The sequence below is a fragment of the Coregonus clupeaformis genome, unplaced genomic scaffold (assembly GCF_020615455.1).
Source record: "Coregonus clupeaformis isolate EN_2021a unplaced genomic scaffold, ASM2061545v1 scaf0009, whole genome shotgun sequence".
NCBI classification, from domain to species: domain Eukaryota; kingdom Metazoa; phylum Chordata; class Actinopteri; order Salmoniformes; family Salmonidae; genus Coregonus; species Coregonus clupeaformis.
This window is the reverse complement of record NW_025533464.1, coordinates 1,317,079-1,342,620: the sequence shown is the minus strand read 5'-3', so window position 1 is coordinate 1,342,620 and position 25,542 is coordinate 1,317,079. Positions and strand designations below refer to the sequence as shown.

Sequence of the window (25,542 nt, the reverse complement as noted above, 5' to 3'; positions counted from 1 at the left end):
GTCATCTGATGCAGCACTACATCACTCTCCTTCTTGGTAAAATAGCCCTTACACTGCCTGGAGGTGTGTTGGGTCATTGTCCTGTTGAAAAACAAATCATAGTCCCACTAAGCCCAAACCAGATGGGATGGCGTATCGCTGCAGAATGCTGTGGTAGCCATGCTGGTTAAGTGTGCCTTGAATTCGAAATAAATCACTGACAGTGTCACCAGCAAAGCACCCCCACACCATAACACCTCCTCCTCCATGCTTTACGGTGGGAAATACACATGCAGAGATCATCCGTTCACCCACACCGCGTCTCACAAAGACACGGCGGTTGGAACCAAACATTTCCAATTTGGACTCCAGACCAAAGGACACATTTCCACCTGTCTAATGTCCGTTGCTTGTGTTTCTTGGCCCAAGCAAGTCTCTTCTTCTTATTGATGTCCTTTAGTAGTGGTTTCTTTGCAGCAATTCGACCATGAAGGCCTGATTCTATCATAAGTTGAATGCACCAATTTGTAAGTCGCTCTGGATAAGAGCGTCTGCTAAATGATGTAAATGTAAATGTAATTCACACAGTCTCCTCTGAACAGTTGATGTTGAGATGTGTCTGTTACTTGAACTCTGTAAAGCATTTATTTGGGCTGCAATTTCTGAGGCTGGTAACTCTAATGAACTTATCCTCTGCAGCAGAGGTAACTCGGGGTCTTCCATTCCTGTGACAGTCCTCATGAGAGCCAGTTTCATCATAGCGCTTGATGGTTTTTGCGACTGCACTTTAAGAAACTTTCAAAGTTCTTGACATTTTCCGTAATGACTAACCTTCATGTCTTAAAGTAATGATGGACTTTCGTTTCTCTTTGCTTATTTGAGCTGTTCTTGCCATAATATGGACTAGGTCTTTTACCAAATAGGCCTATCTTTTGTATACCCCCCTACCTTGTCACAACACAACTGATTGGCTCAAAAGCATTAAGAAGGAAAGAAATTCCACAAATTAACTTTTAAGAAGGCACACCTGTTAATTGAAATGCATTCCAGGTGACTACCTCATGAAGCTGGATGAGAGAATGCCAAGAGTGTGCAAAGCTGTCATCAAGGGCAAAGGGTGCCTACTTTGAAGAATCTCAAATATTGTCACGACTTCCTCCGAAGCTGCCTCCCCTCCTTGTTCGGGCAGGCTTCGGCGTTCGTCGTCACCGGCCTTCTAGCCACTGCCGCTCCATATCTCATCATTACATTTACATTTTAGTCATTTAGCAGACGCTCTTATCCAGAGCAACTTACAGTTAGTGAGTGCATACATTTTCATACTGGCCCCCCGTGTCTTGTCTTGTCAATTACACACATCTGGTTCCCTCTGCCCCCCTTGTCCGAGAGGGGGAAGAGTGGAAGACAGCATTCAGCACAACCACGGGGCATTTTCAATACCTGGTGATACCCTACGGTTTGATGAATGTTCCATCCGTCTTCCAGTCCTTTGTGAACGAGGTGTTTCGGGATATGCTTGGTCGTGGTGTAGTGGTCTACATCGATGACATTCTGGAGATGGAGGGAGATCGCATTTCAGCCGTGCTTAATTGGCCGACACCAACCATGGTTAAGGAGGTGCAGCGCTTTATTGGCTTTGCCAACTACTATCTGAGGTTTGGCAAGGTCGCAGCTCCCATTACATCTCTGTTGAAGGGTGGGCCGTCCTGGCTCCGCTGGTCTGCTGAGGCGGACAGGGCCTTCAGTAACCTGAAGGGTCTGTTCACCTCAGCCTCGGTACTGGCCCACCCCGATCCATCACTACCGTTCGAAGTGGAGGTGGATGCGTCCGAAGTAGGGATAGGCGCTGTCCTATCTCAACGCTCGGGCACGCCACCCAAGCTCCGCCCCTGTGCCTTCTTCTCTAAAAAGCTCAGCCCGGCGGAGCAGAACTACGACTTTGGTGATCGGGAGCTGTTGGCTGTTGTTCGAGCCCTGACCGTGTGGAGGCATTGGCTCGAAGGGGCGAAACACCCTTTCCTCATCTGGACGGACCACCGTAACCTGGAGTACACCCGGACAGCGAGGAGGCTGAATCCTCGCCAGGCCAGGTGCGCCCTATTATTCACCCGGTTTGATTTCACACTATCATACATCCCGGGTACGAAGAACGTAAATGCAGATGCATTGTCACGGCTGTATGACACATAGGAGAGGCCCAGAGACAACACTCCCATACTCCCGGCCTCCTGAATTGTGGCGCTGGTAGTATGGGCGATGGACGCGGATATAGAGCAGGTGTTCCGCACAGATCCATCTCCACCGCAGTTTCCAGCTGGGCTGCAGTACGTGCCTGCTCTTATCCGTGACCATCTGATCTACTGGGCACACACGTCACCCTCCTCTGGTCACCCAGGTATTGGTCGTACAGTGCGCTGCCTGACCAGAAAGTACTGGTGGCCTACCTTGGCTAAGGACGTGAGGGTGTATGTCTCTTCCTGCTCGGTGTGCGCCCAGAGTAAGGCACCTAGGCACCTCCCAGCGGGTAAGTTACAACCTTTACCAGTTCCAAAACGACCATGGTCTCACCTGAGTGTTGATTTCCTTACCGATCTTCCCCTCTCCCAAGGTAACACCACCATCCTGGTCGTTGTGGACCGCGTTTCCAAGGCCTGCCGCCTCCTTCCTCTGCCCGGTCTCCCCACGGCCCTGCAAACTGCGGAGGCCCTGTTTACACACGTCTTCCGGCACTACGGGGTACCAGATGATATGGTGTTTGACCGGGGTCCCCAGTTCACATCCAAGGTCTGGAAGGCGTTCATGTAACGTCTGGGGGTCTCGGTCAGCCTGACCTTTGGTTTCCACCCCGAGTCTAATGGGCAGGTGGAACGGGTAAATCAGGATGTGGGGAGGTTCCTGCGTCCTACTGCCAGGACCGGCCGGGGGAGTGGTCGTTGTTCTTGCCATGGGCCGAATATGCCCAGAACACTCTCCGTCTCTCCTCCACTAACCTAACGCCATTCCAATGTGTTTTAGGTTACCAACCGGTTCTGACACCGTGGCACCAGAGCCAGACCGAGGCTCCTGCGGTGGATGACTGGTTTCGGCGCGCGGAGGAGACGTGGGACCAACACGCCGTGCGTCGTCAGAAGGCCAACGCTGACCGCCACCGCAGTGAGGCCCCGGTCTTCGTACCGGGTGATCGGGTCTGGCTCTCGACCCAGAATCTGCTCCTCTGCCTGCCCTGCCGGAAGCTGAGCCCGCGGTTTGTGGGGCTGTTCAAAGTCCTGAGGAGAATCAACGAGGTTACCTATAGGTTATTACTCCCCCATGATTACCGTATTAACCCCTCGTTTCATATGTCTCTCCTCAGGCCGGTGGTGGCTGGTCCGCTCCAGGAGTCTGAGGTGCGGGAGGTCCCTCCGCCTCCTCTGGACATCGAGGGGGCCCCGGCGTACTCCGTCCGTTCCATCCTGGATTCGAGGTGTCGGGTGGGGGACCTTCAGTACCTCGTGGAGTGGGAGGGGTACGGTCCGGAGGAACGTTGCTGGGTCCCGGTGAGGGATATCCTCGATCCCTCCCTGTTGTGGGATTTCCACCGTCGCCATCCGGCTCGCCCTTCTCCGCGTCCTCCTGGCCGTCCAGTCACGACTTCCTCCGAAGCTGCCTCCCCTCCTTGTTCAGGCAGGCTTCGGCGTTCGTCGTCACCGGCCTTCTAGCCACTGCCGCTCCATATCTCATCATTCCATTTGTCTTGTCTTATCAATTATACACACCTGGTTCATATTCCCCTCATTAGTACGTGTTTAAGTGTTCCCTCTGACCCCCTTGTCCTCATGGGTGATTGTTCATTGTGAGGATTAGTAGCTCGGTTGAGCTCAGTATTTTGTATTGCCGGGGTATTTTCCCTGTGTGCATGTTTGTTCCAGTGCGCCTGTTTTGCGCACTGGACTGGTTACGTTGGATTACGGAACAAACTCTGTATACTGTGATTTACCCTCCTGCGCCTGACTCCTTCAAATCACGCATCACAAAGATAAAATATATTTTGATTTGTTTAACACTTTTTGGTTACTACATGATTCCATATGTGTTATTTCATTGTTTTGATGTCTTCACTATTATTCTATAATGTAGAAAATAGTAAAGATAAAGAAAAACCCTTGAATGAGTAGGTGTTCTAAAACTTTTGACCGGTAGTGTATATTTATACTGCGGACTCTGACAACGCTCGTCCTAATATTTCTATATTTCTTAATTCCATTTTTTTACTTTTAGATTTGTGTGTATTGTTAGATATTACTGCACTGTTGGAGCTAGGAAAACAAGCCTTTCGCTGCACCCGCAATAACATCTGCTAAATACTGTATGTGTATGCAACTAAAACAATTTGATTTGATTTGATTTGAACACAGGTTATTCTACTATAGCTACTTTGGTATGAGTGCATACTGTGACACTAAGAGGGGCCTATAGTGTTGAAAAGACACTGCTTCAAAAGTGTTTACCTGGCCTGTCCACCTGTTTGCCCCCATACACCAGCGTGGCGCCCTCCTTCAGGCCCACTTCACAGTACTCCACCAGCTTGTCCATGTGGGCCTTGTGGTTCTGGGGCCCGTGGTCCGTGGAGCGGTCCAGAGGATCACCCACCTTCATCTTCTTTATCTCCTCCACCTGATGGGAGGAAGAGGAGGGGAGACGGAGGAAGAGGAGGAATGCACAGGGTATGATGAGGAAAATGATCTTGAGAGACCCTTGAGCTATGCCACACAGAGACTCAGCTATTGTGTGGTGGAGGAAACGGAGGAACTCCCTGTTCACCCATGACTGCGTAGCAATGCACGCCTCCAACTCAATCATCAAGTTTGCAGACGACACAACAGTAGTAGGCTTGATTACCAACAACGATGAGACAGCCTACAGGGAGGAGGTGAGGGCTCTCACTCAACCTCTCACTCAACCAACAAAACAAAGGAGATGATCGTGGACTTCAGGAAACAGCAGAGGAAGTACCCCCCCTATCCACATCGATGGGACAGCAGTGGAGAAGGTGGAAAGTTTTAGGTTCCTCTGCGTACATATCACTGATGTAGGCCTGTCACCTAAAACCCTCACAAACTTTTACAGATGCACAATTGAGAGCATCCTGTCGGGCTGTATCACCGCCTGGCATGGCAACTGCACCGCCCACAACCGCAGGGCTGTCCAGAGGGTGGTGCGGTCTGCACAACGCATCACCGGGGGCAAACTACCTGCCCTCCTGGACACCTACAGCACCCGATGTCACAGGAAGGCCAAATAGATAATCAAGGACAACTTCCACCCAAGCCACTGCCTGTTCACCCCGCTATCATCCAGAAGGCGAGGTCAGTACAGGTGCATCAAAGCTGGGACCGAGAGACTGAAAAACAGCTTCTATCTCAAGGCCATCAGACTGTTAAACAGCCATCACTAGCACAGAGAGGCTGCTGCCTACATACAGACTTGAAAATCACTGGCCACTTTAATAAATGGAACACTAGTCACTTTAATAATGCCACTGTAATAATGTTTACATATCTTGCATTACCCATCTCATATGTATATACTGTATTCTATACTATCTATTGCATCTTAGCCTATGCCACTCTGATAATGACATTGCTCATCCATATATTTATATATTCTTATTCCTTTACTTAGATTTGTGAGTATTAGGTTTTTTGTTGTGGAACTATTAGATATTACTTGCTAGATATTGCTGCACTGTCAGAACTAGAAGCACAAGCATTTCGCTAACCTCTCAATAACATCTGCTAACCATGTGTATGTGACCAATACATTTGATTTGATTTGATTTGAAGAGGAAGAGGTCAAGTGTATTGTGTGTTTTGCACTGTTGTGGGAGGGTTGAAGACACTCACCACTCTCCTGATGTACTCATCATGTATGGACTCCTCCACGAACAGGCGTCCAGCAGCGATGCAGTTCTCTCCTTTGTTGAAGAACACAGAACTCATACCCTGCAGAAAGAGAGATGGAGGGGAAGAGAATATGAAGTAAATAAGAGCAGGTCAGATGAAGAAGTTAAAAGACACAGGTTTGAAGTCTCTCTCCTCTTTTCCTTCTCTTGTAGTTACTCTCTCTATCTTTTCCTTCTTTCTCTCCCTCTCTCACCATGCGCACAGCCTTGTCCATGTCACAGTCGCTGAAGATGATGAGTGGAGACTTCCCTCCCAGCTCCAGAGAAACCTTCTTCAGGTTACTCAGCGCACAGCTGCAACAGGAAATGACACGTGAGCATGAGCAGGAAGTAGCCCAATATCAGCCAATCAGGAATAAGTGGGGTCCCAGCCCCCTACTGTACCTTTTCATGATCTGTTTGCCGATAGGAGTGGAGCCTGTGAAGCCCAGTTTACGGATGTCTGGGTGGTCAGACATGCGCTGTCCCACCATCCCACCTATTAGAGAGATGGGGGAGAGGGAGGTGGAGAGAGAGAAAGGGGTGAGAGGGTGCCAGGGGGAGAAAGGGAAGTAGAGATGGGGGAGAGAGGGTAGTAGAGAGGGGGAGATGGAGTGAGAGAAACAGAAAAATAAAGATTAGAATCAAAAACCTTATCTAATACGTCACCCACAGATCTCCTGGAGGACCTCTCCCTTCCCACAAGCCCTTGCTCCCTTGTATCCTGTTACCTGAGCCAGGTACGATGTTGATGACTCCCTTGGGAATTCCAGCCTTCACAGTCAGCTCAGCAAACTTCAGGGCTGACAGAGGAGTAACCTTTTGGACGAGAGCAGAGAGTGAGAGTGAAACACGTTCCTTGCTGTGGACACGGGAAACTCTTCAAGAGACAAGTGAGTCAAATGACAGCTGATATTCACATATGTGGTTCAGCAATGTGCAGTGCTAGAGAGGCTATTTTAACACGTAGGCCTACAGAGAAAGGTTACGTTAGGTAGAGTTGTGTGTGACAGGTAATGTCGTGTGTGACTGCCATGTTACATAAGTTGTTCAACTGCTAGTATAAAATCTATGACTGAATCTGTTGTAACATATGCAGGTGTGTGTTCTCACCTGTGCAGGTTTCAGGACCAGTGTGTTTCCAGCAGCAAGGCAAGCGGCACTCTTCCATGCCAGCATCATGAGTGGGTAGTTCCAGGGAATGACGATGGCACACACACTGGCACCCAGGAAACACACAACACTCACCATGAGCAGGTGCCACAGGTCAGCCAAATGCAGTGGTTACTACAACCAATACTCATCCTAAAACCACTACTCATGAATCATGTTCATATCTAAATCCATATTGATATTTCCTAGTAGAGTTGTATCACATGTGAACTCTGACCCCTTACCCCAGAGGTTCCTTCTTGGTAAAGGTCAGATTGCGATTGGGCCTGGCCTGGTTGATGGGTATCGTCTTGCCCTGTAGCAGACAGGATGTAATAGAAGACATCCTTAGACTACTAGATTACTGAAAAGATCTACTCACTAGTAGGTCAGTATATGGCAACAGGGAAGTGTGAATGAAAAAGAGGTGGAGCCAAACTGCTCCATACATCTTTATATTTATATGGTCCATGCAGGTGAAACTGTACCTGGATCTTGTCACACCAGCCGGCGAAGTAGCGGAAGGTCTGGATGGACATGCCTACGTGGGTCTTCAGTGCCAGGGTGTAGACAGCTCCAGAATCTATGGACTCTATGGTGGCCAACTCCTCCTGGTGCTCCTCCATAAGGTCAGCCAGCCTGGTATGGAGGGGAGGTCAGCAAAAGAGATGGAGGTAGGTTCAAGGTTCCATTGGCAGTCTTTGTCCTCAAAATATACTATTGTTGTATAAATGGATATACATCTGCACTATATAAACAAGTTCCCTGATAGTAACTATACTCCATAATGAGTCGAGGCAGATCTCCACCAGGCCTCTAGGAGGCGCTGTAAGCTTGGTGCTCACTTGTACAGCAGGGTGCCACGATCTCTAGGGTTCATCCTGCCCCAGGGGCCAACCTCAAAGGCCTCTTTGGCTGCTGCTACCGCCCGGTCCACATCTCCCACTGACGCGTAGGCTACCTTACAGATCACCTAGGGAAAAGGGTTAACATTTAATGACGTATCAATATAATAATGTCCACAAGTATGTAAGTCAGTGTGTATGTGAGAGTGTATATCTAAGTATGATAGATGAGTAATAGTAGGATATGTGTGTGTCTATCTGTATGTATAGCATTACAACTCACAGAGCCATCGGCAGGGTTGATAGTATCGGCGGTCTTGCCGTTCTCTGCGTCCTCAAACTTGCCATTGATGAAACACTGCCAAGGCATCTTCACCGTCATGTTGTTAACGTCTTTCGTTGCCTGGGAACAAAACCATGACAGTGGCATAACATTACACGTCAAAGACAAATTACAGATGTTTTATAATCATCTTATAACATGTGTATATGTGTCATATAAACACTTGAATATACAAGTGGAAAGTGAGTGGAAAACAGTATGTTTCTCATCATCAATAGTAACACCATCTGTGCTCTGTATGACCAGCCTAGTCCCAGATCAGTTTGTACTGTCTTGCCAACTCCTTTGGTCATTAATTGTGGTATCTTGCCAACTCCTATGATCATTGTTGCACAAATGACCATAGGAGTTGGCAAGACAGCACAAACAGATCTGGGACCAGGCTACTGTATGACAGTTGTGTGTCTGACTCACATAGTCGATGACCATCTCCTCCTCCTGGTCCTCCCCCCTCAGCCTTCTCACAAACATCTGGATGAAGTCCTGGAAGGTGGTGGCCATGTACACATCCTCATTCTGCAGCTGCAACCCTGCACACTTCTGCTTGATCTCCTCCACCAGCCTGGGGATAGGATGGGGTTATATCAGGGTCATAGTGAAGTTATGTCAGGTCATAGGAGATTATGTCACTCAGGTACAATGGGGTCAACTAGGGTCACAAAAGTCACCATGATGATCAAAAGCTGATCACTGTTAATAAAATATATAACAAAAAAACTCTAGGTCAAGTGAGGAAAATGCAGGGTTAAACCAGGTCAATGCCAGTGAAAGCATACACTGACCTGACCACGTCCATAGAAGCAGCTCCTGACTTGAAGAAGTCTGTGGTTTCCTCAATGGCAGCAACGTTGCTCAGAATGCCTTTCCAGATGTCCTGGAGTGACAACACACTGAATCACTGGCGCTAATTGAACAGCTTCTATCTGAATCCTGCATTTTACAACATGGTGGTATACTAAGTAACAGATTCTGTTCTAGTAGTGTCAAACTATCACACATGGCTATGTGGAAGCCTTCAGAGATACAATGAGAAACATACTCGTATCTCCTCTGCCATCTTCTTCTCATCATCAGTCAGCTCCACGCTGGCGGTGTCTCCTGAAGAGAAGTACTTAGCAGCAGAGATCATCTTCCCATCCTCAAACTGCAGGTTCTTCACCATCAGCTGTGGAGGAACCAGAGGAGGACGAGGGTGAGGAGAGGAAGGAGGCGAGGCAACAAAGAGTTAGGGTTAAGCCCGAGCTATGTCTTAATAACTAAACGGGAGAAACTATTCTCAAAATGAACATTAGAAGCCATCAGAGGTTGATAGATACTTTATAGTGCACAGTAAAAAATGGGGTGTTAATATTTCAGAGTAAAGTTATTTTAACCCAGATAGAGTATTTTCAACATTTTTGAGAGTAAAGTTGCTCTATCAGTGGAGTTAAAAGTGAGTGTAAAAATCTGCAGATACGCAGTGACAATTTCAACTCTACAGCAGTGATGAATACCCGCCACTCTGCTTTGCTGAAGTTTGGCACGTACGTTGGTGGAGGAAGATTGCGAAGGAGTAGCTAGGCCACAGATATTGCTAGGTAAGTTACATCCCCGTTTTTTCAACACCAAACCGGTATTTTTTAACTTTACATAATTTTAGAGTTGTGCTGATGTCAAGGTCATATTTTAAGTTACGAGTTCCATGCGGCGGTCCCCCTTGCAGTGACCTCGTCATCAGCCAGCTAAATTAGCTTGTAAGTTCAGATGGTTGACAGTAATAACTGTTATATGATATACCCATGGAATATGTTTGATATTTTTGTGAATGGCTTGCTGTTTCATATGGCTAAAAATAGGTAACGTTAACTTAGCTAATCAGTTCGTTTGAAGGACACCACCGTTTGGCATGAGCGCAGATTGTGCTTGTCATGCGGTTAGCTAGCTTGCAATCAGTATCGGTTACTGTCTTTCTTTGTGTTGCAATATTTTCACGAATGAAGTTTGTCAGAATGGTAAATACGTAAAATAACGTTCGCTAACAACAAAACATTTATACAGATAGTATTGTTAGCCAACGTTATTGTATAGCTTCCCAGGCTTCCTTACACTAACGTTAACTGTTTTTTATAAAGCTATATATAACGGTAATGTTAGCATGCTTCTGATAGTTAGCCAGCTAATGTTGGTGTTATAAAACGATAACTTAGATCACTGATTTGCATGACGGGTTTGTTTAACATTGCTTAACCATTTTAATGGTTAGCTACTGTTCGAACTAAAATGGCTAATGAGCTAGCTAACTTTGACACATAGCTAGTTATTTGGTAGCTAATTGGACAATGTGCCTCTAAACTTGAACTAGCCTACACCCATTTGCTGCAGAAAATGGCAGCTTAACGTTATATTCAACCAGCACAACTTTGTCTACTTCAGCCTTTGTAATTGCAGTGTAACGTCCCTAAGTAATGCATAGTGCATTGCGTAGCTAGTACTACTGAGATAAATGGATAGTTAGCTAACGCTTAGTTGAACCAGCACTAAATGATGATTTTGAATATATATTTTCTTTGTTAACAGAGGCAAAATGCTGTTGCGTGTTCAGCTCGGGAAGAGCAGAAATACGTCAAGCTGTCTGAGCTGACATTCAATGCTTTCTTGAAAGAAGGTAGGTATAATAGGTTAAAGCAATACATATCACCCTAATGACAAAATAATACAGCATTAAGCTATTATCTTATGATATCTATTTAGGTCTATAGTCATTTCTGCTGTGCTTTATATTTTCAGTAACATAAAATCAGGTGCAGATCCTTGTCTTTCATCATTTTGTGAACACATGAGGCAACCTTAAGTATGAACTTGGATTCTTGTGAGAAGGGAATGCATGTTTTTCTTTTTTTCTTCTTTTTTAACAGTGTGTCTAAAATTCAACATACCAGAAAGCAGAAAGCCAGACATTAAGGTGTATGACCAGTCTGACACAGAAGTTGACTCAGATGTTTTTGAAGAATTAGTAAAGGAGTCACCTGGAACTTTCAGAATCATGCTGGGCAATGGACTTGGTATTCATTCATTCAATTAGTTTTTTTAGTTTAAAGGCCAGAATGAGAACCTTTATTGTCTTAAAAATAACAGTTTATTGTAATATGTTTCTATGTTTTGCACAAATTTCATAATGAACAGATACCTCTCATTCATCATCATGCTCGGGTACATCTGATGACACCATCATTCTGAATTTCACTGTGTGTGACGATGTTGAAGAAGTAGCGGCTGGCGAAGGAAGCCAGCCTAAAGGCCATGCCACATAAACTATGAGGCAAAAGCAGTAAGTGGTGAACATTGCTGTTAAGTCCAATCTGAATGTTGTTTCATCATGTGACAGCATTACATATTGTTTTACAATTACGGAAAGCACATTTCTTTCCACCTATAGCTGATTGAAAAAATCCTAACATCAAAGCCTGGTGGTGAACGCATTATGCAAGAGTATGGAAAAACCAAATCTCTGACAGATGCCACCAGAAGACAGATGATCAACATACTTGCTGCTGAGATGACAGAAACACATGGGTAAGCATTAAGCATATAGATGGGCTGTAAAGAAACATTGTTATTATTTTCCGGTTATTAATTATGTAAAATGTGTTGTGCAATATCAATTCAGTGTGATGTTAACTTTGAATTCATATGCTAGGACATCCCCCCCAAAAGTGTCAGAGCACAGGGGATAGTAGCTTTGTTTCCCTATCTAGAAGACCCATACTCACAACATGGATATGTAAGTAAATGGGTTATTGCAACATTATGCACATATTCACTCTATGAAATGGGAATAGTACTCCTTTATAATTTATTTATAATAATATAGGATCATTACTACGATCCGGAGAGTGGTTCCGGATACCTTGCATGGCGATTGAAGACCATACAAAGAAAAACAGCAGAGGAAAGAGGTGCCTCAGTCAGCAAATCTCCTAAAGGTATGTTTTCTGATCAGTGACATGTAATTATAATGGTGACCTGTGAATTGTACAGAAAGGATTTCTTAACACTGTATTTTGTCTTAAGTTGGTGGGCCAGGCCGTGATCGTCAGCCCTTCACCTATGACAGAGAGCCATCTGATGAGGATGTGGAAGCAGCTATTGCTGTTTTGAGACACTCTGCTGATGAAAACACTGTCCGTGAGAAGATGAAAATGACCTTCATATATCGGCAAGCAATGGTCAACGATGAAGCCAAATCATCAGATGTCTTCTCGGTCTTCCCAAGATTTCTGGACACACCAGGACTGGTATGACAACTTAATTCACTGCATCACCAAAAATATCCAATGAAGAATAAGGTAACACTCATTATTTCTGTCTTTGTGTGTTACATTGCAGATAGAACAAGATTTCAGACTTCTGTTTGGTGAGGCCACAGCCAACAAATTCTTGGAGAAGTGGCCAACCACTTTCAAAGCAAAAGTAATAAAGGAAAGCCATGGACTTGTATCCACCACAGAACTCTTGGATTTGATGCGCAATGCTGAGTCAGCTGCTGAAGTTGAGAATGGTATGAATGAACTGTTTTACTTTTTATGTGGATAATGTAGGTGTGCATTATATGTCCATAATGGTGCAAGTTGTGAATAAGAATGTTATGCTACGGCACAATGTTAACCAGGTTTTTATTTACTTATTTGTAGGCTGGGACAGTGACATGTCTGCCATCTTGCTGCTGCTACATTTGCTACCACCATCTGCACAAGGTAGAAAGAGGCCGGGAAAGATGTCTGCATATCAAGCTGTAGATCAGCTCATCAGATTTCAAAAAGGTATGCTTAACAGTTGTTTAAAATATATATTCCATCATCTCAATCTTGTGCACAGTTTGAGGTGATCTTATCTATTGTCAGAGGTTAGTCACCAAAACAATTCTGTTGAATGTGTTTTTTTTGTAGGTTGGAACCAGTGTGCAGCAGCATCTTGACAACATAACCCAAAGCAGTCAGCCCTACCTTCTCGCCCAGGGATCCACACAGAGCAGCATTCACTCCTACTTCATTGTGGTTGACAAGCATGCTCTTCCATGCAAGGCAACAGGTTCAGTAGGAGCTTTTGACGAAGTCTTTAAAGCCCATTACGTATTTGGTACGTCATACAGTTCTTCCTTGAGCAGCTTTTTCACTTTTGTGCAAACAACCATCTATAACATCGACATGGGGGAAACAAAGGAGACTCCTAGAGTTGCTGAGTTGCGAGCAAGAATGGTGCGTTAGTTGAGATAAAACTATGAAGTGTTTTCTTTGCAAAAGTGACCATGGAAGTCCAAACAACCTTGTTAAGCACCTTAAGATAATTCATGGGCTATGTACAGGCAGGACTCTTTTTCTGAAATGTGGTCAAGAAGGATGCTCACGTTCTTTTGGTAGCTTTTCTGGTTTTAGAAAACATCTTAACAAGTGCCACGGAGAAAGTTTAGTAGATTCTATAGAAGATGATCTTTCAGACCCTCAAAGTACCGTCAACACCAGTAATATTTCTCATGTTGAAGTGTCGACTGAATGTTTAGAGGCTGAGTCAGAGTTATCTTCGCCATACATTGTAAATAGTTGTGCAGCTGTTATTTCTGATCTAAAGGCAGCAGGTGTTGGTCAAAGTACAGTAAATACTGTAGTGATTTCCATGGAAGAGATTGTTCAAGATATTCATCAGCATGCTAAAGAAACAGTGATAAAGCATGTATTTAGTAATGAAAGAGAAACAGAAATGTGCAAGAAAGTTGAGGCGTGTTTTGAGGGGTTAGAGAATCCTTTCACAGTTCTAAATTCGGAATACAAGCGATCAAAATTTATGACTGCCAAGTGGGAAATAGTAGAACCAGTTGAATGTGTGATTGGTTCAAGATTTGACACAAGACGAAATAAAAAGACTGGAACATATGATCAGGTAGTAGTTCAAGATAAATTCATGTATATTCCAATTTTATCTACACTGCAGTCAATATTTAAAAGTCAGTATTTTGCAGAAATGTTGCAAAGCTCAGCTACCAGCAACTCTAGACTGAGAGATATTTGTGATGGATCTTTTTTAAAAGTCACCCCTGTTCTCAACTGAGAAGCAGACAATACAGGTCCAGATGTTCTATGATGATTTTGAGGTCGCCAACCCATTGGGTTCCAAGCGAGGTATTCATAAATTGGGTGGAGTATATTTTACTTTAAGAAACTTCTCTCCAAAATGGAATTCTTTTTTGGCTAACATACACCTGTGCGCCTTATTTCATACTCAAGATGTTAAACGATATGGTTTTAGTGAAATTTTTGCTCCCATTGTTCGAGACATTAAAGTGTTAGAGAGCGATGGTATTGAGATTCCATTATACAGTGGTTATGTACGTGGCACTGTAGTACAGGTAACAGGTGATAATTTGGGTTTGCATAGTTTGTTTGGTCTGGTGGAGTCTTTCAGTGCAAGGTACTGTTGCAGGTTCTGTTTAGCAGAAAAGGAGGACTTTCAAACAGAATTCTCTGAAGATTCTTCCAAAATAGTTTTACGCACCAAAGATATGCATACTGCTCACTGTCAAGAAATGGCTTGTAATCCATCCCTTCCGTATGTTTTTGGTGTGAAAAGGTCATGCATATTAAATTCATTGAGGTATTTTCACACAACTGAGAACTTCTCAGTTGATGTGATGCATGATGTGTTAGAAGGGGTTGGCCAGTACGAATTGAAGTTATTATTTCTGTATTTGAATGAAAAACATGTTACATCAGGAGAAATACATTCAAGAATACAAAGTTTTGATTATGGTTTCACAGAGAGAAATAACAGGCCTGTGACTGTTAATTTAAGTGAAGGATCTAATGATCTGGGACTGAATGCAATTCAGTCCTGGTGCTTACTTAGGAATGTTCCTCTTATCTTTGGAGATTTGGTAACTTCTACTGACCAACACTGGGGCCTGCTTCTTTTATTATTGCAAATAATTAACATTATATTCTCGCCCATGTTATCTCAAGGTCTATGTGTATATTTAAAACATTTGATTGTTGATCACCATACACTGTTTAAGAAGTTGTATCCTCAGAAAAAACTTTTACCAAAGCACCATTTTCTTATCCACTATCCCCGCTGCATCCAGAAAATAGGGCCTGTACTTCATAGTTGGTGTATGAGGTATGAAGGCAAACATAATTTTTTCAAAAACAGCTTAAATCGTTTAAAAATATTACCAAAACGCTGGCAAAAAAAGCATCAGAATCATATGGCATATAGTTGGCGAAGATCAACAACTTTTAGTCGGTTAGATATTGGTCCAGGAAAAATGGTGGCTTTAAATATGGTAAAAGGAGGTTCTGAAATTGCTTTGGCAATGCAAGTGCCCAGTAGCATTCAGGTTATGAAGGTTAATTGGGCTAAACATAATGGGTATGTTTATCGCCCACACTTGGTTATCTGTGACGAGTTGACTCTGAAGTGCCCTTGTTTTATCAGATTGAGTCAGTTCTGATAATGTGTGAAAAACTGTTACTACTCACAGTGCCTTTAGTTACAGTAACTTTTCAAGAACATTTCCATGCATATGAGGTGATCAGATCAAAGCATGATTTAGTTTTTTTCATGTCGACAACCTGCACTACCCTAGACCTTTTGACATACAAAGGTCATATGGAGGAAATGACACAGCTCTCCTTGTTGTGCCATATTGCTTTCTCTGGTGAACATTTTTATGATGTTATACTTCTGTCATAGACAAGGCAATGGGTGTACAATGTAAATTCACGGACATTGAAATTATACTTTTTTTTTCAATAAATGTGGGTGCTCTCATCTTGTATTATTGTGCTTTGTTTTATTTGATAGTATTGATATTTCTATAATTCAGTAACACTACATCATATGATTTAAATAAAATAAAATAAAACACTGTAGAGAAATGAAAAGTAAATATCATTACACTTTAAAGTGTCATTTTTTGAAGTAAAATTGTAGTTGACTTAACTCTATACAGTGTAATCATATTACTCTCAACAGTGTGATTAAACTACAGTGTTAAATATTTTGACACATTTCATTGTTATTTTTTACACAATATGGAGTAGAATTAACTCTAAAAGTTTTACACTGACCAAAGAGTACATTTTACACTGATTTTGAGTGGGACCAAATGTTATCTGAAACAGAGTTAAATTCAACTCGATAGTAGTTAAATTAACACTTCTGTTTTTACTGTGCTCTGTTACATCACAGGCAATAAAGCCAACAGGGTTCCCACTAGACACTGTACATTTCCCTATTCATTTCCCATTGATCTCATTTCCTGTGACTCACCGCTTTGCTATCTGACCCGTACAGAACCAGGCCGTTCTTGGTGACGACACCAGGCTGGGACGCCCCCTCTAACTCCAGGGGCTGACCGGCTGGCACCGACTCCCCCAGCATGGACGACCCGTACAGAGTCACAGTCTAAGGAGAGACAGAGAGAGGACACGGGTTCAGTTGACACACTGCAATTGAGATAGACACATACACATTTACATTTACATTTTAGTCATTTAGCAGACGCTCTTATCCAGAGCGACTTACAGTTAGTGAGTGCATACATTTTATATATATACAGTGAGGGAAAAAAGTATTTGTTCCCCTGCTGATTTTGTACGTTTGCCCACTGACAAAGAAATGATCAGTCTATAATTTTAATGGTAGGTTTATTTGAACAGTGAGAGACAGAATAACAACAACAAAATCCAGAAAAACGCATGTCAAAAATGTTATAAATTGATTATCATTTTAATGAGGGAAATAAGTATTTGACCCCCTCTCAATCAGAAAGATTTCTGGCTCCCAGGTGTCTTTTATACAGGTAACGAGCTGAGATTAGGAGCACACTCTTAAAGGGAGTGCTCCTATTCTCAGCTTGTTACCTGTATAAAAGACACCTGTCCACAGAAGCAATCAATCAATCAAATTCCAAACTCTCCACCATGGCCAAGACCAAAGAGCTCTCCTAGGATGTCAGGGACAAGATTGTAGACCTACACAAGGCTGGAATGGGCTACAAGACCATCGCCAAGCAGATTGGTGAGAAGGTGACAACAGTTGGTGCGATTATTCGCAAATGGAAGAAACACAAAAGAACTGTCAATCTCCCTCGGCCTGGGGCTCCATGCAAGATCTCACCCCGTGGAGTTGCAATGATCATGAGAACGGTGAGGAATCAGCCCAGAACTACACAGGAGGATCTTGTCAATGATCTCAAGGCAGCTGGGACCATAGTCACCAAGAAAACAATTGGTAATACACTACGCCGTGAAGGACTGAAATCCTGCAGCGCCCACAAGGTCCCCCTGCTCAAGAAAGCACATATACAGGCCCGTCTGAAGTTTGCCAATGAACATTTGAATGATTCAGAGGAGAACTGGGTGAAAGTGTTGTGGTCAGATGAGACCAAAATCGAGCTCTTTGGCATCAACTCAACTCGCCGTGTTTGGAGGAGGAGGAATGCTGCCTATGACCCCAAGAACACCATCCCCACCGTCAAACATGGAGGTGGAAACATTATGCTTTGGGGGTGTTTTTCTGCTAAGGGGACAGGACAACTTCACCGCATCAAAGGGACGATGGACGGGGCCATGTACCGTCAAATCCTGGGTGAGAACCTCCTTCCCTCAGTCAGGGCATTAAATGGGTCGTGGATGGGTATTCCAGCATAACAATGACCCAAAACACACGGCCAAGGCAACAAAGGAGTGGCTCAAGAAGAAGCACATTAAGGTCCTGGAGTGGCCTAGCCAGTCTCCAGACCTTAATCCCATAGAAAATCTGTGGAGGGAGCTGAAGGTTTGAGTTGCCAAACGTCAGCCTCGAAACCTTAATGACTTGGAGAAGATCTGCAAAGAGGAGTGGGACAAAATCCCTCCTGAGATGTGTGCAAACCTGGTGGCCAACTATAAGAAACGTCTGACCTCTGTGATTGCCAACAAGGGTTTTGCAACCAAGTTCTAAGTCATGTTTTGCAGAGGGGTCAAATACTTATTTCCCTCATTAAAATGCAAATCAATTTATAACATTTCTGACATGCGTTTTTCTGGATTTTTTTGTTGTTATTCTGTCTCTCACTGTTCAAATAAACCTACCATTAAAATGATAGACTGATCATGTCTTTGTCAGTGGGCAAACGTACAAAATCAGCAAGGGATCAAATACTTTTTTCCCTCACTGTATATATATATATTTTTTTTTCATACTGGCCCCCCGTGGGAATTGAACCCACAACCCTGGCGTTGCAAACGCCATGCTCTACAAACATCCCTGCCGGCCATTCCCTCCCCTACCCTGGACGACGCTGGGCCAATTGTGCGCCGCCCCATGGGTCTCCCGGTCGCGGCCGGCTACGACAGAGCCTGGATTCGAACCAGGATCTCTAGTGGCACAGCTAGCACTGCGATGCAGTGGCTTAGACCACACACACACACAGTAATACAGAAACAGAACATTAGACACTACGTACAGTTCATACACACACTGTAAATGTAATGTGTGTGTGCGTTTTTGGGAACGCACCTGACCATCAATGACCGTCCACGCCCCGGGGACTTTGTCGTGGCCGCGGATCCAGTTGTGGATAGCCTCTGCCGGCTGAGCTAGGTTGACCTGGAGGAGAGACAGAAGATGGAGAGAGTGAGGAAGAAAATATTCATTTTCAGACACTTCTTTAATTCGTTTCTAGGAACCAGGGGGGGACCAAACAGTTGGCTGCTTATTATGCAACACTAGGAAGAGGGACCTTAAAAATAACCCCCCACTCCCAACTCCCTCCTCGCCTTAAGAATGTTGGCCAGTGCTATAGGTTCTAGTAAGTTTAAACTCCCCACCCCCTCAAACCAGCCCTAACCACCTCCTTAGACAACCCCTGATTTCATAACTGGCCCTAGTACATCACACTCTCGCTAAACAGGACTTTTCCAAACTGAGTAATGAATGGACATATTGTGGAATTAAATGGCTACAAATTGAGCAACATCAAACTGCCCTAAACAGTTTTCAGAAGAAAACATAATCGTTTGGGCAAAAAAAGTGACAGGACAGGAAAGACAGGAAATTATTTGAATAGTTATTTCCTAACATGATATTGGACTTAGTTTCCACCATTCTCTACAAACAGCCTTAACCAGGTGACGCTGTGGGCAGTGTCTCTCGTTGTTGATGCTTCACACCACATTCAGTATCTCACCTTGGAGTTGGACTTCTTCTGGATACCCTCGTAGCTGGCCCCCTCCTCTGTCTGGGGGATACGTGGGGCCTTCCCATCAGCGATCAGCTGCACTGACTCCACCTGCACCAAAGGAATACACCAACCCTCAAGCAATGTCAGTGTGTTAGGTGTTACAGCAGTGTTAAATGTAGTACACATCAACCGTTACACCATTCACATGGGACTGTGGTATGTTTTATCCTGACTGTGATCCGAGGATGGACAGAGGGAGATGATGGCGCGTTGCTATGGTTACCATGGCCTTGATGCCCTCTGGAAAGAGGAAGCGATTGTAGAGGGTGTCCACTGTGTCGTTGGGTTCCACAGGACACTCTCTCTGGAGCAGGATGGGACCCGTGTCCAGACCATCATCAGCCCAGAAGATGGAGAACCCAGCCTTCTTATCCCCCTGGATCAGAGTCCTGAGGAGGACACAGGACACAGAACCAGGTCAGACACAGAACCAACATCATGCATAGAACCATGGTCATACATAGAAACAGGGACGTACACAGAAACAGGGTCATAAACGGAACCATATGGAGCAGGCCTCTCACGTAATCAGGTCATGCATAAAACCAGGAACTAATCTGTTACAAATTGCATTTATAAAAACGTCTGATCTTAATTTGTCCAGTATTGTCATAGCAAAATAATCTAGCAGTAATAGGATTTGAACGTTTAGTTCATAATGTTGCTTGATCGGTGGTTAGGCTATTAGTTGGAGAAAAGTAGGCTACATGAAAAGTGCAATAATGTTAATATAACCGTGTGTGTGTGCAGGTTTTCAGTGAATTTATGTCAGTCGTGAAGCTCATCTGCATTTCCTGCGGTGCCGTTAAATTCTCAGCAACAAAAGAGTGATCAAATTAAGATCATACACCTGTAGTACAGACTGAGAGAAAGCCAACCTTTTCCATAGAGCCCATTCACAAAGAGGTTAAAGCAGGGGCGCAACTTTGGTTTTAGAAGTGGGGGGGACATACAGTACCAGTCAAAAGTTTGGATACACCTACTCATTCAAGGGTTTTTCTTAATTTTTTTACTATTTTCTACATTGTAGGGCATGACGTATGATTTTTAAGTAATTCATTTGCATTTTATTGCATGACATAAGTATTTGATACATCAGAAAAGCAGAACTTAAAATTTGCTACAGAAACCTTTGTTTGCAATTACAGAGATCATACGTTTCCTGTAGGTCTTGACCAGGTTTGCACACACTGCAGCAGGGATTTTGGCCCACTCCTCCATACAGACCTTCTCCAGATTCTTCAGGTTTCGGGGCTGTCGCTGTGCAATACGGACTTTCAGCTCCCTCCAAAGATTTTCTATTGGGTTCAGGTCTGGAGACTGGCTAGGCCACTCCAGGACCTTGAGATGCTTCTTACGGAGACACTCCTTAGTTGCCCTGGCTGTGTGTTTCGGGTCGTTGTCATGTTGGAAGACCCAGCCACGACCCATCTTCAATGCTCTTACTGAGGGAAGGAGGTTGTTGGCCAAGATCTCGCGATACATGGCCCCATCCATCCTCCCCTCAATACGGTGCAGTTGTCCTGTCCCCTTTGCAGAAAAGCATCCCCAAATAATGAAGTTTCCACCTCCATGCTTCACGGTTGGGATGGTGTTCTTGAGGTTGTACTCATCCTTCTTCTTCCTCCAAACACGGCGAGTGGAATTTAGACCAAAAAGCTCTATTTTTGTCTCATCAGACCACATGACCTTCTCCCATTACTCCTCTGGATCATCCAGATGGTCATTGGCAAACTTCAGACGGGCCTGGACATGCGCTGGCTTGAGCAGGGGGACCTTGCGTGCGCTGCAGGATTTTAATCCATGACGGCGTGGTGTGTTACTAATGGTTTTCTTTGAGACTGTGGTCCCAGCTCTCTTCAGGTCATTGACCAGGTCCTGTCGTGTAGTTCTGGGCTGATCCCTCACCTTCCTCATGATCATTGATGCCCCACGAGGTGAGATCTTGCATGGAGCCCCAGACCGAGGGTGATTGACCGTCATCTTGAACTTCTTCCATTTTCTAATAATTGCGCCAACAGTTGTTGCCTTCTCACCAAGCTGCTTGCCTATTGTCCTGTAGCCCATCCCAGCCTTGTGCAGGTCTACAATTTTATCCCTGATGTCCTTACACAGCTCTCTGGTCTTGGCCATTGTGGAGAGGTTGGAGTCTGTTTGATTGAGTGTGTGGACAGGTGTCTTTTATACAGGTAACGAGTTCAAATAGGTGCAGTTAATACAGGTAATGAGTGGAGAACAGGAGGGCTTCTTAAAGAAAAACTAACAGGTCTGTGAGAGCCGGAATTCTTACTGGTTGGTAGGTGATCAAATACTTATGTCATGCAATAAAATACAAATTAATTACTTAAAAATCATACAATGTGATTTTCTGGATTTTTGTTTTAGATTCCGTCTCTCACAGTTGAAGTGTACCTATGATAAAAAGTACAGACCTCTACATGCTTTATAAGTAGGAAAACCTGCAAAATCGGCAGTGTATCAAATACTTGTTCTCCCCACTGTATTTTTTTTTTAATCCAGTCAGATATACACTCCAAACAGCCTACCCAACCACTCGGAGCGTCCGCATGGTCCTAAAGCACACCTCTGCCTCGTTTTGTATCACATTCCAATGATAACACTGGGGGGGGGGACAAAAATGCAATTTCAGAATGTGGGGGGACATGCCCCCCACCCCCCAGTCCCCAGTGAAAGTTGCGCCCCTGGGTTAAAGAGCCAAGTCAAACACAGATCAGTGTCAAATATAGGCTAAATCCACATAGCTGTTCACACACAGAGACGTACACGGACACGCGCACACACACCCCCAACACAGATAACAGGAACCGAGAATAGATAAGGGTAGGAAAAAGATAGGGAAAACTGTCCTCTGCCAAATACATTACAAACAGGTCAACCCCAAACCAGACCAGTTAGATAGCACCACACTCACTCCTACTCAGCTCTCCAGCAGGTGTTTAACTATAAGGGAAAGGCACACACTAAAGACAAGCTTGTTCAGGAAATTACACTGGTCACGGTTACATATTGACAACAGCTGAAATGACCACATGTGCCTCTGCACTTGACCATCTCCATAGGGGCATAGTGTCTACAACAATGATCCTGCGTAGGCCTATTTCAAGAGTCAAGCACACTTGTTATTCTGTCTGTCTTCTCTGGTGGTCAGTTTAGGCCTGGCTCACCCACACAATCCTCAAAAGGCTAACACTAGACCTATCACCCTCATGGTCAAGTTTCTTCACGTCACACACACACAGACAGACACATAGACAGACAGACAAACACACACACACCCATACCCCCCCCCCCCCCCCACCCCACCCCACCACACACACGCCTATAAACCTTAATCCTCACACTATCTTAACACTTTATTTTTCCTCTCCCTCCCTCACCAGTTGATGGCGGAGGCCCCGCGGTGCAGGGGCAGGATGGAGGGGTGGTAGATGATGGAACCGTGGGCTGGGTGGTCGATCACATTCATGGGGATGAACTGGGAGCAGAAGGGCATGACGTTGAGCTCAGCCCCCACCGCCTTGTAGGCCTCCACTATTTCTAGGATGGGCTTCCCTTTGACACGCCACCGCGGGAACTTAAAGACTGGCGTCCCGTCCTTCTCCGCCACTACCGCTGGGGGGAGAGAGGGGGGAGAGAGGTGAGGGGGGCAGGAACATATTGAATTCTATCTCTGTCTAGTAAATTGATAGGTAATCATAAAGATATTCAGGAAGAGAAAAAAGATAGACAGAACATTTCTATATTTTCTCTCTGTTAGTTTAGACTAATTTTCCCTTTTGTACAGTGTACGTGAGTGTGTATCTCAGATTATCTGTGTGACCGTTATCTGTGTGAGCTGGGTGTGCGTCTGGGTTGGGGTCAATTCTGAATTGAGTTGCGAATTGCTCTTTAATTCCAATTAAATTCTTGAATTTGAATTGGCCACACGCCACATGAAGCAGAATTTGAATTGAATTTGAATGAAAGGAAGTAGAATTTAATTCAATGAAATTCAAATGGGTTATTTATTCTACACATCACCATAGTAATGTTTATTTTGATATAATGTATGGTTGGTTACCAGTACATTGAAGCATAAGGTTGAAACATTTCATTTTTAAAACTCATTCTCCTAAAACTATTTTAAATAATTACAGTGGTCTGGAAATATTCTAAGATCATGTTGTGGGTTGTCTATAATAATTCATAATTCCCATTAGATCAAACACTGCAGTATGGAAGGGACAATCTAACATCTCATGACAATTAAAAATACTGTTTGACATCTTTGAGTTATAATCAAACTAATATTTGAAATGGTATGTGAATTCTTTGCATTAATAAGTAGCATATCCTTTTGATAAAAGACTTCTCATATGAATGAGACTTTCATGTTTCACGTCTCAGTTGAACTGCTTTGAATCGCTTTGAATTAAATTAAACTTCAATTCAAATTAAAATCAAATTATGCTTCCTGTGGTGTGTGGTGTGTGGCCAATTCAAATTCAATTCAAATTCACTATTTGAACTGAATTAAATTCCCGAAATTCCGAATTGACCCCAACCCTGGTGTGCGTGGGGGTTCCGGTCTTCCCCAGGTCCAACCAGTTACAGGACACAGCCTGCTCTACTACCCTACTAGGGTTAGGGTCACATGAAACCACACTTTGGCCCCACCTGCTTCACACAAATTAAATTACACACCCAAGCTGATGGGAGGGGTGGGACAGGACAGGGGGCTGGCCCGGGGGCACACGGCCCGTCTCAGGGTGTGTGTGTGTATGTGTGTGGTAAAGGCCACATGGAGTTGTTGGCCTCATCCAGCCAGCTGTGCTAATCTGGGTGCTAAGCATGGTAGTAGCCTAATAGAAGTTGGCCATGCTTTATAAGAAGGCCGTGCTTTATGCCATGGCAATAAGTGAAGTGTTAGAGACTGTTTGACTCACAGACGGCTAGGCTAATAGCGACATTTTCTGTTTACCATCCAACGTTACGTTCGAGTGATGCGCGGGCATCCCAACATCAAAAAGCTCTGTAGCAGGATAGCTAAAGCTGATGTCAGGACCTTGACAAACTTAACAGTCAGTGAGTGATGACCATGAAAACACGCAAGACTGGTGGCTATAGCTATGTTCAACAAGTATATTATTCTTCTGGCTTTATCTAACTCTATTTGTGATTTTTTACCTTGACTTGCTAGCTTGCTAGGTAATCATTATATCTGCGATTTTGTAGATGATAACCATCTGATTACGTGTTTGTTAACTTGCACGAGCTGAAGTTGCACGTGATCGTATCCACTGCTAGGTAAACAAAGAGGTTTCTGATGACGAACTGCTCGTGCAACTTTTCATGACGCGGGAAATGGGTCTATAGATGGAACATTACATAATCATTATATTGTCAAGTAAACATTTAAACAGTTGGCAAAAAACACCCAAAATCAAACCATCTGCTTTACTTCAGGCTAATAACAGGGAAATCAAATGTGAAACAATGTTTTACTCAAATGTTTGACCATATTGTGCAACAAGGTTTCCTTTACAGTACCTGTGTCCAGCAATTCAGGCCCTGACATGTCTCTGGACCAGAGGTCCTCTGCCAGATCAACTCAACGGGACCTCAAAACGGGAATGTTATTTTTACAGGGATGGCAAAAAATCTTAATAACACAGAGATCTGTTTCCCTGTCCAAACGACACAAACCTCTCCATCCTGTGCCAAGGACTAAGTTGGCCGCTGAATAACCTCACTGCAGAGCAGAGGAGGCTGGTGAGAGGAGCTATGGGATGATCGTGATGGTTGGAATGGAATAAATGGAACGGAGTCAAACGTGATTTCCATATGTTTGCTGTGTTTGATACCGTTCCATTCCAGCCATTACAATGAGCCCGTCCTCCTATAGCTCCTCTCACCAGCCTCTTCTACTGCAGAGTCAGGCTGGACTGAAGTTAGGCTAAATCAGGGTAATAGGGACTAACGGGTTGGTAAGGGGTGTGTATCTCCCCTGTGTGTGGTTGTTTGTTTGCCTAGTGAGGACGCAGTG

At 44.2% G+C, this 25,542-nt stretch overlaps 1 protein-coding gene and 3 long non-coding RNA genes across 4 annotated transcripts in view; 3 read left to right on the top strand and 1 right to left on the bottom strand.

Annotated features, from left to right (window-relative positions):
- LOC121575698 (mitochondrial 10-formyltetrahydrofolate dehydrogenase-like) overlaps window positions 1-25,542 on the bottom strand; it is a 37,565-nt gene that overhangs the window by 9,412 nt on the left and 2,611 nt on the right. Inside the window, exons 3-20 of the mRNA XM_041888978.1 lie at window positions 22,895-23,129; window positions 19,720-19,885; window positions 19,443-19,544; window positions 18,773-18,862; window positions 16,541-16,675; window positions 9,279-9,404; window positions 9,022-9,113; window positions 8,654-8,801; window positions 8,180-8,299; window positions 7,897-8,024; window positions 7,540-7,690; window positions 7,297-7,367; window positions 7,013-7,118; window positions 6,631-6,718; window positions 6,305-6,398; window positions 6,115-6,214; window positions 5,862-5,960; window positions 4,467-4,632 (exon numbers count right to left, since the gene is read on the bottom strand). Coding sequence (XP_041744912.1) covers window positions 4,467-4,632; window positions 5,862-5,960; window positions 6,115-6,214; window positions 6,305-6,398; window positions 6,631-6,718; window positions 7,013-7,118; window positions 7,297-7,367; window positions 7,540-7,690; window positions 7,897-8,024; window positions 8,180-8,299; window positions 8,654-8,801; window positions 9,022-9,113; window positions 9,279-9,404; window positions 16,541-16,675; window positions 18,773-18,862; window positions 19,443-19,544; window positions 19,720-19,885; window positions 22,895-23,129 — 2,217 coding nt within the window. The remainder of the gene's footprint in view (window positions 1-4,466; window positions 4,633-5,861; window positions 5,961-6,114; window positions 6,215-6,304; window positions 6,399-6,630; window positions 6,719-7,012; window positions 7,119-7,296; window positions 7,368-7,539; window positions 7,691-7,896; window positions 8,025-8,179; window positions 8,300-8,653; window positions 8,802-9,021; window positions 9,114-9,278; window positions 9,405-16,540; window positions 16,676-18,772; window positions 18,863-19,442; window positions 19,545-19,719; window positions 19,886-22,894; window positions 23,130-25,542) is intronic.
- On the top strand, window positions 10,824-11,508 carry LOC121575700. The gene is made up of 3 exons (XR_006002374.2): window positions 10,824-10,883; window positions 11,134-11,280; window positions 11,402-11,508. It is a non-coding gene; the product is annotated as an uncharacterized LOC121575700 (long non-coding RNA).
- LOC121575701 lies at window positions 11,512-11,932 on the top strand. Its single transcript, XR_006002375.2, has 3 exons — window positions 11,512-11,546; window positions 11,655-11,791; window positions 11,916-11,932. It is a non-coding gene; the product is annotated as an uncharacterized LOC121575701 (long non-coding RNA).
- Window positions 11,921-13,030, top strand: LOC123483018. The gene is made up of 5 exons (XR_006658034.1): window positions 11,921-11,999; window positions 12,090-12,201; window positions 12,290-12,513; window positions 12,605-12,776; window positions 12,910-13,030. It is a non-coding gene; the product is annotated as an uncharacterized LOC123483018 (long non-coding RNA).